Source organism: Leptodactylus fuscus, chromosome 1 (assembly GCF_031893055.1).
Source record: "Leptodactylus fuscus isolate aLepFus1 chromosome 1, aLepFus1.hap2, whole genome shotgun sequence".
Taxonomy (NCBI): Eukaryota; Metazoa; Chordata; class Amphibia; order Anura; family Leptodactylidae; genus Leptodactylus; species Leptodactylus fuscus.
In genome coordinates this window covers 184,851,974-184,867,454 of record NC_134265.1, presented here as the reverse complement: position 1 = coordinate 184,867,454, position 15,481 = coordinate 184,851,974, and the positions used below count along the sequence as shown (strand labels likewise).

The window sequence follows — 15,481 nt, the reverse complement described above, 5'->3', positions numbered from 1 at the left end:
CCTTACTCCATTCCTGGATAGAAAATAAATATGCTTTGTGGCATAACCATTCTCCCTTGAGTATTGCTTTTGTCAGTCTTAATAGACAGGCATACAGCATAGTACATAACAAGCGCCTCTCTTATAGTATAGGGTGCAAACCCTTGATATACTGAAGGGCAATGATACTGCTGTCACAGTTGGTCTGATAAGTGCAGGAGCCCGAAATAAGTGGAGCTGTGAAAGCTTAAAAAATAAAAGGCTTTTGGTGTGTACTTATGGTAGTTGTTGGTGCACTTAAGAAGAGGATGTTCCCTGCAGTTCAGGAAAGAAGACTCAGAAGGGGCCAAGAGAGTCCCAGACGCCAGAGAGTTTAGGATACCATATTGGATCCTGCACATGAACAGTGGAGTAGATAGTGGGGAAATACAATTCTGAAGTTTACAGTAAAGAAAAAGGAGACTCCAGTCAGGTTATCGTTTCTGGTCCCAGCACTTGCCCATTGTACTATTAAACTTTTATCTCAATTTCTGAACTAGGGTTTAATCTGGAATAAATATGCATCATTGTACATCAATAATATGCTTTCTGAATATCAGTAACATGGTGAATTACAGAAGCTTACATATCAGTGAAATTTCTCTGCTTAACATTGAGGACTCTCTTGGACTTTCTTAGCACTTGTTAGCACTTTCAATCGAAACTTGTAAACAATACTAACAATGGTGAAATTGGTGCCTGTTGTGTCTGAGTGAATAGGGGAATACAGGTTTTGCTAATGTACTCCGAAGCAAGTTTCAGAACATTGCACTGGTACTTTTAGAATCCTTGCTTTCCCCTTTCATAGTTCGTACTCAGTATTTTTCAGTTCAGTATATTTTTACTAGCTAGCACTAATACGTTTGTTATATTTAGATAATATTTCATTTAAAAAGCTTATTCCAATTTTGTTCTTATAACCATTCAGTTCATTTAGTTAATTCACAACAAATGGACATAGCGTATATATAAACAAAATAAGCGTCCTGCTCTGAAAACATTTTTGGGGTATTGTGGCATAATAACTACTGTATTGTTGTATTTATCAGTATTTTCTTGTGGAGCCAAATCATTGAGCTTTGCTATTGTACTTTAAAAAATGCGCTAAATTATTATCCAGACTGTCAGATGTACAGTAAAGTAGTCAATAGATTCTATCATCCCTGAGTAATTCTGCTCAACCTTACATTATATGTATGTGACTGATAAGTGCAGTGACCAATGTGCTAAAGTTCAAAAGGGTGAACTTTGAATGCTATGCGCATTTGTGTCGACTGAAGACAGGTATACATGAATTTCTAATGATCTTTAAACGAAGACTATGTTAGAAAGTTGACTATTGCAACACGTTTAAAGCAGGAAATGTCTCTATATACTGTATAATACAGTGGGTGACATAACTATTGAACACATCTCCAATTTTTTAAGTAAATATATTTTATGTTGACATGAAATATAGATGTAGGGAAGTATTAAAGAGCTCATATAATTTAAACAGATTTTTTTTTTCTGCTTATCATGTAGGAATAGCCTTAAGAAAGGCTATTCGTCTCCTACCTTTACATTGTCTTCTCTGTGCTGCAATTCCATAGAAATCCTGGTTTTCGCTGGTATGCAAATGAGTTCTCTCACAGCACTGGGGGCGGTCCGCAGCACTCAAACAGCACTGGGGCCGTCCCCTGTGCTGCGAGAGAACTCTGCAGTGCCGCCTCAATCTTCTTCAGGAACGTCCTCTTCACGTGTCTTCTTCCGGTGCAGGTAGTCAAACTTGTAGGCGTCGGGCAGAACTGACTGCGCATGCCCACAGGCCACAAGAAAATGGCCACTTAATTACTGTGCAAACGGCCATTTTCTTGTGGCCGGCGGGCATGCACAGTTGGCTTTACCCTAGGCCAGAGGCCTAGAAGTTTGAAGCCACCGCCGGAAGAAGACACAAGGAGAAGGCATTCCAGAAGAAGATGGAGGCGGCTCTGGAGAGTTCTCTCGCAGCATTGGGGACGTCCCCAGTGCTGCAAGAGATCTCATTTGCATAACGCCGGAAAACAGGATTTCTACGGAACGGCAGCACGGAGAAGACATCTAAAGGTACGAGACAAATAGCCTTTCTTAAGGCTATTCTTACTTGATAAGCAGAAAAAATTCGGTTTAAATGATAGGATCCCTTTAAATACATGAAGAAAGAGAGTTGCAAAAAGCCATGGAAAGTCCTGGCACTGGCTGAAATCCATCTGTAGTTAGAAAGCAATATAGCAACTTACTGACAAGTAATATGAGATGATTCAACTGGTGGCCTATAAAAAGATGTCTCATTACTAAGGTGCCACACAAGAAACATCTCATGATGGGTAAAGCCAATCAAGAGGTACAATTATTTCAAAGAAAACAATAAATAATGCACTCAACTTCCATGGACTGTATACAAATGATTTAAAGCACTGCATACATGCTTTCAAGATGTGGTCAAGCTATGAATTCACCTCAACATAACTATTTATGCCAGAACCCCAAAATAAACATTTGTATTTATGAAGAGCATTGGGATTAGAATGTTATATACATATAATATACATGTTTATTACATACCTTACTCTAACTGTGGTTTACTGTATTTGAGTGAGCTTTTCATGAGAAACATCTTATCATGCTCATAGTTTTTCCAGTTTATCCATCTATATAAAGAATCCATTTATATAGGTGTTTAACATCTATCCATCCATCTATCAATCCATCCATCCATCCATCCATCCATCCAACAATTCATTCATTTATAGTACCTATCTATGGTAACAAATTATTAATCATCTATCTCTCCATCCATTTACAGTATCTATCTATCTATCTATCTATCTATCTATCTATCTATCTATCTATCTATCTATATCTATCGTAAAGCCGTATATATGGCACTTATGGTGGTGAATTGGATAACTACTTGAACATCAGGAAACAAAGGCCTGTGCATTAGCATTACTTGTGAGAATTAGAGCTTGTAGGAGAGGCGGGCAGGTTCAAGGGGTTATGGTAATTGAGTTTGATCTAAGCTCCTCCTGAGAGAAAGCTTCTTATCCTGCATTACTTTCACAGTATCACCCTTGCTTCAATACATATCACAGTTTGCTTCCAGTAGGCTGTAAACTTCTTTTTAGCTTTATTGGACGGCATCACTCTTGCAACTGGCTGTGTCAAGATATCTTCATCTGAGGGGATGTGCTTCTGGAAGAAATAGTCCTGACCAGTGCTTGGTACTTGGATCTTCAAGTGTCTTCCACTATAACTGAACATTGCAAACAATGTTCAGGTACACAGCGCCTTGGCAAGTGCTCTGCCTTACTATGGATCAAGGTGTGCGGGTAAGATACCTTAAGTTCTGCTCTGTGTGGTGCTGTTTATTTAGCTAGATGATATTTAAGATAGATGCTGTGTAGTATCCTGTTGTAATGTTTGCCAGTCACACGACAAAGTGAAAGGTGCTAATCCCACTAATTGTCTATGTCATCAGACTGTCCAAAGCCAGCTCAGGGTGACCATTAAGCTCCACCAACCCAAATCTGTCTTCACTAATGTTCAGCCATTTAACTCATTTTCTGCTTGTGGATGAAACGTGTGTCTTCAGTTGCTGTAGGATTTTCTAGTAGTAGGATTTACCAAGTAATTTTAGAGATTTACCAGATAACTGTTATATCTTTGTACTGTATTAGACAGTGGATATGAAATATAAAGATTGAGATTCTTCAGTAGTTGATGCCTTTTTAATGGCTAACAAACATGATGACAAATTGCAAGATTTTGAGACTACTCAGGTCTCCATCAGGCATGGTATTTATACAAAAAAGGACACAGAAATAAAGTGTTCAGTGCAACAGGTGATGGAAACACACAAATAAATAGATAAGTTAAAAAAACAAATTATCTGTTCAAAGGATGGCCCTCTGATTTTTATCGTCTCTTTGCATAGTGATGTGATGCCTAACTCTTGTAGAAGGACATAAATCCATGCGACAGATTTAACCCCCTCTGGAATGTGTCAAAAATGGTCATGAATAAAAGTCCTATGTGCAGGACTTTTTCCTCCACCAATTTTTTGTGAACACTGCCATGGAGTCACTAACGGAGATTCCAACACAGAGTTGAACATAGCCTTATTTTATTGTTGCTTTACTTAGTTTTTGATCACCATTTTATGTCAGCCTTTATGACAACTGTGTCAAATGATTAAAGTCTGTAGTTTGTTGTATAACATAGTATTTTCTGAGAATAGATAATGTAATTTTTGAAATAAACATATTTTACCCAGAACACAATTTTAGTTATAGTTCACATGAAATAGTTGTACAATATGAGCCTTAGAATTTTCCATTTCATTGAATTACTTGGTCTTCATGCTTTAGAACACATTGTAAACTTTAGAGGTTGTCCAGGGAAAAAATATTTTTATAGGCAGGGGAAAAAAAAAAAAAACATACTTCCCTTTCCCTACTGCTCCAATGTCCTCCCTGCACAGTCCAGTCCATCTGCCGAGCTCTCTTTTCAGAATCAGCTGATTATTTTTGATTATTGTGGATGGAATTAGCCAGAATCCCACCCACTTTGCAGTTAATGTGAAACATTGTGGCATTAACACTACATGGGGCCTAAGAGTTTTTTTAAAAAATAGAGAGAAAGACTGAAGAATGTGCATTTATATGTGTAGTGTCTTTTCAAGGGCCTGTGGGAGCTAGAACTGCGTGAGTGGGTACAAACCTCTGTAGAGATACTGGGTAGTAGGCCCAGGGTCTCCTAGTGAGGGACACTGAATGTGTTAGTAGCCAAAATGTTGAGGGTTTATTTATGTACTGTGATGTACACAGTGCCGCACTTCCCATGAGGCGATCTGAAGCGAGCGCTTCAGGCGGCACTATGCCAGGGCCTCAGGGAGGGCGGCATTTTTGCTAACCTAAGCCAGTCCAGGACAAGCTGTCCTGGACTGGCTTAGCATGGAGCGGTGGTTTTGGGAGGCCACTGGAGCAGCGCTGCTCCAGCAGCCTCCCCTCACGCTCAGGCAGAGCGCAGGCAGTCTCCGGGCCTGCTCTCTGCCTGCGAACGGCGCTAAGCCCCGCCCCCTTTCGAGGTACCACACCCTCTCCGCTAAGACACGCCCCCGCTCCGCCCCCTCCTCCCGGCAGGGGGGGGCGGCTTTCTGTACTTCGCTCGGGCGGCGAAAGGAGCAGGTTCACCCCTGGATGTACATGCTGTGTAAACAGAAGAATAAAGCTGACTGAGGTTAGTTTTGAATTGAATCCAATTTTGAGAATTTATTGAAGGTTTCTGCTGTGATGAAGAGATGGCGATCCTGTGAGCTAAGATAACCCCAAAGTTTTAATTATACATATATTTTGTGGGGAAGGTAGCTCAGTAGCAACAATGGTGCGGACACAACCAGTCAGAAACGGGGATACAAAATGTGGTGCAAATAGGTTTATTTAGTAAAAAAAAACAAAAAACGGCAAAATAAATAAATCTGCACGCCAGGTACAAAAATGAACAAAATAAAATACAGCCTTAATTTTAGGTAAAAAGGCAAAACTAAACTCCTGCTCGTCCGAGCTCTAACTAATACTGTAACTAATAAATAGCATAACTGTATGTGTGGCTTAGTTCTGGCCACTAGATCAAATAAAGCACAATAAGTCCAAGTTTGTTCTAACCACAACTCAGCTGTCCATGACAGACCCAGGTGCCTCCACTCACTCCCAGAATCTGCTCTGAAGTGCAGGCTCTGCAGCCTTTTATGGGCCATTAACGAGCCCAGGACCCACACCTGGGTTGCAGCTTATACAAGACCTTCACTGGACCACACACATGTCAGAAACCTGGGGGATATATACCGTAACTCCAGCACTCTGCCTTCTCAATCTCTCTCTCCCTATATAATATATATATATATATATATATATATATATATATATATATATATATATATTGTAAGCCGATGGCTGGTCAGGTAATGGAGGGGGTGTACATCTCACCCAGACTACTAAGGTGGGTGAGATGAGAAAACTCCAGAAAGAACTTTTCTCAGCAGATAACTATTGTCTGCTGAGGGTTATTTCAGAGTTCCAGTTACTGGGCTGAATTTTTAGGAATGACAGGTAGGTTGTTAGTGGGACCTGTCATTCCACCTCCCTCCAGTCCACACTTTGGGGATGTTCCAGCAGCGACTTAGCTGCAGAGAGTCTGCTCATCCAGGGAGGCTTAAGAAGTCAGCTCCAGCAGCAGACTGGGGGCAGAGCTTGGCTGTAGAGCCAACAGAGAGGTCATATTTTTGGAGCTGTGTCCTGAATTATTCTACTGGATTTTGATTTCTGTGATTCTAGGTAACCTATTCTATGTTTAGTTAGAGCCTAGCCGGGCAGGTATTTATTTTTGAATTCTTTCCTTTTGTTGCTGTACTGCCTTTTTGAGTGAAAATAAACTCTCCCTTTGATTTGGACTAAAGAATCTGGACTTTTGGTGTCTATGCCACCCCACCTTGCAACCCCAGACCCTGGCTATATATATATATATATATATATATATATATATATATATATATATATATATATATATATATATATATATGTGTACAGTATATGTATTTACCATTATGTATGTGCCTGAATTCTGGTTGAAAATCCCTTTAACTAAGTTGAATTTAAAAAAATTATCCCTTTAACTTAAATATAACGCTGTCCTTTTCACTTGCAAATTGCTTGATTTTATTTCATTCTGTATGTGACTTTCATTTTATGTTATCCATTCTGCATTAGCACAAACTGTACAAGTTATTTTTACAGGAAACATTTTGAGTCTCTTCGACCAGATGTTTAGCCTGTAGGTCATGACACTAAACAGGGTGGCTGATTTTGACTTAGCAAGGCCTTTCTTTTTCAGATGTGCAAAATTTGTAAGCTCAGCTAACTGTATGTTGTATACCACTGTTTTAGGGTATAACCAGATGGTCTGGCTGCCACATGCAGTCAAACTCCTTGGCCAATGGCTTCATGATTCTGCAGTTAATTACCTTAAATATAATGTTGCCAATTGCCACGATGGCAATGAACCATGTGAGCTACCCATATCGTAGGTCACAAGTTCAATATGACTTTATGGTTTGCTAATTCTGAAGTAGTTGTGGAAAAGTTAATCACTGTATCTAACGACCTGTTGGTGGTTAGGGGCCTATAGAACCTTAATGGGGCACTATTATGGTATGACGTCCTCGGAATATGCTGTACGTGCTCTGTTATAAATCTGGTGATACTTTGAGATCTCCCCCTTCACTCAGAGATGTTACCCACTATTAGATAAGGTCTACTCAGTGGATCGGACTAAGAAAACAAGCTGTACTAGAGCAGCATTCCTTTTCCTACATGTCTTATGAATGTATGTGTTTATATTCGGCTCTGTGGCTACTAGCTCATTGATTGGCATGGATACAGAGACAGCTCTGTTTCCAGATATGAAGAGGAAGGAATGAAAATAAGCCATAAACCACTGTTATGAAGACAGATTGAATTCCTCTACAACAGGACATTAACTTAGTTCTCACCAGTCACAAATTGTGCATGGTCAGATGTCAGGAGGGTTCCTTTAACCCAACACCTATTTGTCTAGATTAACCTCTATTTGCAAAATCTAGCAGTCTGTATCAGCTAGAATTCCTACAGTGACCTGAATTTTCAATTTCAATGTGCATATTAAAGAGAATTAGTAATGATTTTGGAAATCTGACATATAGAAGACTGCCTAGGATGTTGCAGACCTAAACCTTTATATTGTTTGCATGTTAAAATCAGAGTTTGTAGTTGGGTTCAGTTTTAGGTGGAATTGGAGTTGAGAGAAAGGTGTCAAATATAGCCCTGACTTCAAAATAAAATGACTACATGTTATGTATTATTCATAGTGTATAATAATTTAGCAGACACATAACATGTTGCACATTTACTTTAGGTTACTAAAAAAATGGTCACTATCTTTTCAGACAACTTAATCTCATTGCATAGAACATGTGAATCTGGAACAAAATGTAATACACTTTAATTAGAAATATGGTGGCTTTATACCTGAAAAAACTCTCTAAGGCTCCATTCACACAGAGTAACGCCAGGCGTCATTTGTGTGTAATTTGTGTGTCTTTTACGGCCGTCATAAAACGTTTACATAGAGTTCTATAGGAAAAGACGAATGGACCGTAAAAAAAAACGCTAGGCGTTTTTTTGCCTCCCATTCACTTCTATTGCTTTCCTCAGGCGGAATCTACACGAAGAAAGGTCATGTCGCTTCTTTTTTCTCCTAGCAGAAAAACGAAATAGCGGTCTCTATAGACCCCCATTGTATGGAGGCAGATTATGAGGCGAAATCCGCTGTCAAAATCTGCCTCATTGCCCCTGTGTGAACTAGCCCTTAAGTTGCTGTAAGTAGGTGTCTTCCTTCTTGTTAGCAAGGAAGTCTGTCCCTAGATAGATTCCATTCTGTCTTGTTTATCTCAGTGCAGGGGGCCATCTTTTTCCCTCTTCACGCAATGAATGACGAAAGATGCTCTCAGCCTGAACAGACATACCTGCAAACTCTTGTGTGAAAGACTGAGGAATCTGCAAATCTTACAATGTATGAAGTCTTCTCTGTAATTGTATCTACTCCTGGCTGCTTGAGTGGTTACAAATGGGATATTAGATTTTTTGTTACATGTGTTTTATCTGCTTGGTTGCATGTATTTGCCATCTATAGGCATTTGTAGGCATTTCTTTGCAATTGTATATTTCAAAGAAAAATAAAAAAATGTACATTGTGAGCTCTATGTGGGCTCACAATCTACATTAAGAAAAAAGAAAAAGAAAAATAATTGCAGTAGCACCAGCAAATGTGGGGATTATCCCACAAATTGCACGGCAGAAACCCCTCTCCAGGCAAAAGGGTTTGTAATAGAAAAAAACAATCCGTTCTGTCAGCAACTTGTATGGTTGGAAAATTTCCTTTTATTGGAAAAAGCAGTACACCATGTATCGGTCCACACTGGGACCTTGAGAACTTGAGAAAGGTCCCAGTGTGGACCAATACGTGGTATACAGCTTTTTCCAATAAAATGACATTTTTCATCCATACAAGTTGCTGACAGACCGGATTGTTTTTTCTTTTGCAATTGTATAGTTACTCCTGGCAGTATGGTAGAATATTAATTTCAATGGATAAGGGAGGGGGAAGACTGATCCTTATTGTACATGTCTACAGCCTCAGACAGAAAAGTAAACTGTGTTTCAGCCATTATTTGATTATTAGCAGTAGAAAAACTGATATACCATGTATAAAGGCTCATACAGTCATAGAACAGACTGCTCAGCGAGACCCCGCACATATTTCAACTTTTCATGAAAACTCAGTTACTCTTTAAGGCCAGGGCATTGATTGTCCCATAACAAGGATCCAATCTATACTGCTAGCTTATGTGGAAGTAAGACCTTTTTCTAAATACATTGCTTTATCAAAACTGCTTTGTTTGGCCACTATCTTAATTTATTCACTTTATTTTTTACATGTGTTTCTATGACCACAGGCCCTGGACCACAGGCTTATCTGCTCAGTGCCCAAGTGACTAGCTGCCTGCTCTCAGGGGGGGAGGGAGGGGCTGAGTGCTGGGAGCAGCTCTGAGCTGTGTATGTCTCTGCCACAGACAGGCAACGGAGCTTCTTCAGATAGGGGAGTCAGAGGTGAGAGCTCTGGGATTTCTGAGCTCTTATTTCCTGCTCTTCCACTTATCAGTCGGTTTAATTGAATTTGGCTGATAAGGGCTGAGATAGGGAGTCTGGTACCTTTGTATGTATTACAAACTGACTCAAATCCAGCTCTGCTACATCAGCCTCTACATCAGCTTCATACTGTGGTAATTTATTTGCAACCAATCCTTCATTACTGACTGCAAACATAGCAGATAGCAGAGCAAGTGAAACTTTGCCCACCAATGTGCCGAGAAAACCAGGAAGTCAAGAGAGCACACAGCCTACAGGTTGGTGAACAAGCATGATGGGAATACCCCTTTAAGCTTGCTACCTTTACTTGGCCAATTGTTGAGGGTTCTTATAGCAAGCTTTTATATTTTTCTGGACAGCTCTTATTTTGACTAGTGACATCTGAGGATCATTTTTGAACTCTTCTGACTTGGGTGGCATCAATACCTTTTGTTTGTAGTCTCTTGCATTACCATTCAAGTTTCAGGCTTTTTTCTTGAATTAGAGGAGCTTGGCTGCTACCGTCTGAACCTGGTCTCCTCACCTCCATGCAATTGGCTGAAATCTCTATCAAGCCTGTGGTGTCTCTATTACTTCAGGACTGGATCCACTTTTGCCTTACTTCTCACTTGTAAGAAGTGGCAGATGTTCTTTTTTCGCCTATGTTAGTATCAGCTTCTTGTGTTGTGAGTGGTGTTACCTCTGGTTGAGATTTACTCCTTTGGACCTCTTCTTGAAGCTGTAGACACTGGAGACACTCCATAGCTCTGGTTAAAAAGTCCAGTACTCTCACAAATCTGCCAGTTCTGAGGTTTTCGGAATAATAATTTCCCTTGCCTAGGTTGACTCATCACGAAGAATCCCAAACTGATCTACAGGAAGGAACAGCTGTCAAATATTGCAGATTCCCTTTTGTCATGAAACCGAAGAACAGACAGCTGCTATGTTGATTTCTTCTGTCCTTGATCTTATTGTTGTAGGCATCCTGTGAATGCTGTATTTTTGGAATTTTACAGTGACACTACAATACAAATATTATTTAGACCAATGGAATCTTTTATTGAAATATTACCCAATATTTGGATTTCTTCCCGCACTAATAATACAGTACATACTTTTGGGAGAAATGTAATGCTAGTTATTACAGTAAAGAGATTAGTCAGTCATAAAGCCCATATAAGTAAAATAACATATGCTTTGTTTACAGGGTTGACGTTTTATTATGTGTAAATGCAGCCTATTTGAGAAGGAACAGTGTTCGTACAGCTCACCCTCTTGGTATTTCCAAAAAGACAACTGATTCTTTGTTTGGAAAGTTCAGTCTTTTCTTTTTTTTGTGCATGTCTAAGGGCTACTTAAACCATTATTAAGAATAAATATATAGGATGGCATTATAGATGAATAGTATACATAAATTACAGTAACAAACGTAGGTTAACTTTGAAGTAGGGCTTAAAGGGGCTCTATCACTAGGAAAAGTCATTTTTAACTAATCACACCTTTGCATAGCCCTTAGAAAGGCTATTCCACACCTACCTTTTGTATGTAGATTGCCTCACTGGTTTCTGAATAAGTCCGTTTATATTCATATGCTAATTAGACTAGTGCACGATAGATGGTGCACACCTCTCCTATTGTCTTCTATGGGAGACGGCTCTTGCTGCTGCTGATGACTCGCTTCCTGTTTGCTTCACACACATAGAAGATAATGGGAGAGAGGAGGCTGCTGGGAACTTCCTGAACTGGCTGGAGGCTCATTAGCATATGAATAAAAACGGACTTATTCAGAAACCACTGAGGCAATCTACATACAAAAGGTAAGTGTGAAGTAGCATTTCTAAAGCCTATGCAAGCATGTGATTAGTTAAAAATGACGTTTCCCAGTGATAGAGCCCCTTTTGTATTGAATCCATTTGAATGTTGCCCAACTAACATTATTGTGGCAGCTCCTAAATTATAAGTGACTGAAGTTGTAGTGTAGACCAACAATTTTGTTGAGTCTAGTCGATCATCTAATTTGTATTAAATGTTTAACTGGCCTTTATTCAGCAAATTTGGTATGCCCAATTGTGGTCTATATGTAAAATCTACAGCATTTCAATTTATAATGCAGACTTTCACTGCGCATGTGGATGTATTCTAACTGCCCAATAACAGAACAGGATGTAAGCGGGTATAAAATAAATTTAGGAGGAAAATGTGTATTTAGAAACTAAAAATGAAAAGAGAGTCTCATCTTGGCTAACTAAGCACTTAAAGAGGACCTTTCATGGATTTGAGCACAGTCTGATCTGTGGCCCGGGTAAAGAGCTATTGGTCCCGGTACCGTAGCTCTGTAAAGTCAGAAGGGCATTCCTGACAGTCTGTCAGGAACGTCCTTCTCCACAGCAGCGCCAATAGTGCTGTACAGTGTGAGCGGGAAGGAACGCCCCCTCCCTCTGCTCACAGTGCTCGCCCATAGACGAGTATTATCAGGAGGGGAGGGGGCGTTCCTCCCCACTCACACTGTTCAGCGCGATAGGCGCTGCTGTGGAGAAGGACGTTCCTGACAGACTGTCAGGAACGCTGTTCTGACTGTAAAGAGCTACGGTACCAGCACCGATAGCTCTTTACCCAGGGCACAGATGGGAAAAGCCGACAGTGCGCGTATATAGAACTGCCTGTGCCCAAACTCATGAAAGGTCCTCTTTAAAGGGATGAGCTTTAGTTTTGTGATTGGGGGAGCTATCCAATAAAAATTTAGCATTGGAGAGACAGAATATTAATAAGGGAATAAACTGTCAGCTCTCATGCAGATGAGAGCGCATTCAAACCTGCATCCTTGTCTCTGTTCTTCTGGTCCATTGCAGGACATCACAGCATGATGTGCGGTCAACAGGGCCCATTGAAGGCTGAAGAGGGAAGAGGAGGTCATGAGCAGGAGCAGGTATTGGTAAATGGATGCAGACCGTTTTTGTTCTGCTGGTCTGGTTGTTAAAAATACAAGACAGAACAAGGGAGAAGTTGCTTCCAACTTAGTTCTTCTACTGATAGAGCAGGAAGCCACAGGCTACATGGGGGAGCCAGTGGAGTGGCCACTGTATGGACCATACAGTGGCCCCTTCACTATTCCCCCTTTCTGTTTGGAGCATATTGTGTGGGGGCAGTGATGGCTAATATCCTGTGAGGGGGACATTAAAGTTTGTGGGGAATTAGGAGGACATATTAACCTTTTCCCTGCCGAGGATGTAGCTCTACGTCCTCCCAGCATGGCACTTCTGTAGCCGAGGATGTAGCACATCCTTAATACTAATGCTGATATCTCAGGACTGGATAAGGCTATCCTAATTGTTTAAGATTCATTTTAAAGATGAGAATCTCATCTTTAAAATGATACCAAGAACTTCATGATAGCACTTATAGTTACAGAGCAATTCCCTGTTGAAAATGCTATTCGGTGGTTTTATCAACAATTCGCTCCATAACTGTAAGTGATGTATAATGGACCCCAAGGTCTACTAACTACAGAAGACTGTAAAAAGTTTATTTTGCTGTATAAGTTTGTATGGTATCTTGTCTAGTTTCTTGGATTGTTTCATTAAAAAGTTTGAAATTTCCCATTACTGCTCTGTGAGTTTATTGGTAGCTGTATTCTGTCTATATCCTGTTTGTTTTGTGATACAGTCTGTATACTTATTTTCTGTTAAGAGCGTATTAATCAATCACTCAAAAAAAAAGTCCACTCCATTTGTATATGAATTGTGTAGAGTAATGTTATTGGTTAGCTTACTGACAGCTTTATTGTTAAGTTATGTGCTCCTATCCTGAGCACTGGGCTCCTTTCTGTGTCTCTGATGTATACAGTATTTTCTTGTATGACTAGGAGATAAAACTATCAGTGCAGATTTAAGTGTCATTTAAGTCAAATTAGGCTTTGATAAATTTGTTTTGTGAGTTCAACCTTGGAACAGCCTGCATCAGAGGAGTAAAGAGTAGATCAGTGCTGCAGAAAGAAGCACTTAGAGAGGACCTTTCATCAGATTGGGCACAGGCAGTTCTATATACTGCTGGAAAGCTGACAGTGCGCACTGCCGGCTTTCCCGATCTGTGCCCCGGGTAAAGCGCTATCGTTCCCGGTACCGTAGCGCTTTACAGTCAGAAGGGCGTTTCTGACAGTTAGCCAGGGACGCCCTTCTGCCCAGCAGCGCCTATCGCGCTGTACAATGTGAGCGGGGAGGAACTCCCCCTCCCCTCCTGATAATACTCGTCTATGGACGAGCTGTGTGAGCAGAGGGAGGGAGCGTTCCTCCCCCCTCTCACAGTACAGCGCGATAGGCGCTGCTGGGCAGAAGGGTGTCCCTGGCTAACTGTCAGAAACGCCCTTCTGACTGTAAAGCGTTACGGTACCGGGACCGATAGCGCTTTACCCGGGACACAAATCGGGAAAGCTGACAGTGCGCTGAATTCAGCGCACTATCAGCTTTCCAGCAGTATATAGAACTGCCTGTGCCCAATCTGATGAAAGGTCCTCTTTAACTTTACAGCAAAGCTGCCAGTTAGTTGTTTAGTTACATTAAACTACACACAAGCTTGTTTCAAACAAAGGGGGTGATCTAATGTAATACTTCTTTAAATTCAATGATCGGTGTATCACAAAGGAGTGAGATACAAAATACAAGGAATAAAACTCTACAACAGTGGTTCTTAACCAGGGTTGGATCGAACCCTAGGCCCTATGCACGGTTCATTTTGTGTACCAGTAAAAACCATATACCTATGTCTTGGAAATAAATCATATTTGATTTATCACTAAAGAAGGGTTCGGTGAATTGCACATGAAACTGGTGGGTTCAGTACCTCAAACAAGGTTAAGAACCACTGCTCTCCAATATTGATATGAAGCTCAGTTCTATATTTCATTTTGCCTTTTAATATCACTGTTTTTAAACCAGTTACTGAGCATATGCCATTCTGTTATAATGCTTCTGTGCTCAGGACTGTGGCAGACACATTAGCTCTCAGCCATTCAAGCCCACAGTAATTGCATTTGTGTGCACATTTCCTGATGGCCTGGATTTCTGTTTGAAGAACATCGATTGAAGGTATAAAGAGACAACTGTGAGGACGGCTATTAGTAGTCATATATACTTTTAGGTAGATTTTGATTCTGTTTGTTATTATTCATTTTTTTGCTTGGAATGAAATCTCTGGGTCAGGCTCTAGAAAGATTTATAGTTTGGGCCAGAAGCGGTTTAGATTAATTAGATTTAGATGGACATTTAGGAAAATTCAAGGCGCTATTAAAGTGTTTACAACATGTACTAGTTAAGACTTGACCAGGGTTGCAAATAACTGTTGCTGCTTAAAAACATCAATTTACCATTTATTATTCACATTTTTAGTTTTAGATCCAAAGCAGTGATTACAAAGTAGAGAAAAAATATAAGTCGCCCCTCTATACTTTTACAACCATGGAAAGTAAAAGTATAAATATCTAAAGAACAAATACACCAAACCATAAATGATTGAGAAAGAGTATTATGCATCTCGGCCAACTACAAGCATGGGAGTAAAGCCATGGCTAGATACTCCTGGCAGTGGCTTATTTCACTGAGCACTAGCCAGTTGAAATTTAAGCACCTTGTCCTTATCGCCCCAACATCTACCATCATGGGAGACTCAGGAGGTCCCTTATAAATCACATGGTAAATCAGGTTTGGCCAATAGAAATCTAATCTATCTAA

General features: G+C 40.2%; 1 protein-coding gene across 3 annotated transcripts in view; it reads left to right on the top strand.

The window, feature by feature from the left end:
- The window catches only part of LOC142211984 (PALM2-AKAP2 fusion protein-like), an 84,999-nt gene that overhangs the window by 31,577 nt on the left and 37,941 nt on the right, over positions 1–15,481 (top strand). For 2 of the 3 annotated variants that reach the window (XM_075280424.1, XM_075280421.1), the window contains exon 1: positions 3,115–3,368. The exons of the other annotated variant lie outside the window; for it this stretch is intronic. In XM_075280424.1, the coding sequence (XP_075136525.1) occupies positions 3,309–3,368 (60 nt within the window). In that variant the 5' untranslated portion in view covers positions 3,115–3,308. Of the gene's footprint in view, positions 1–3,114; positions 3,369–15,481 lie in introns of those variants that run through there. 3 annotated transcript variants of the gene reach the window in all.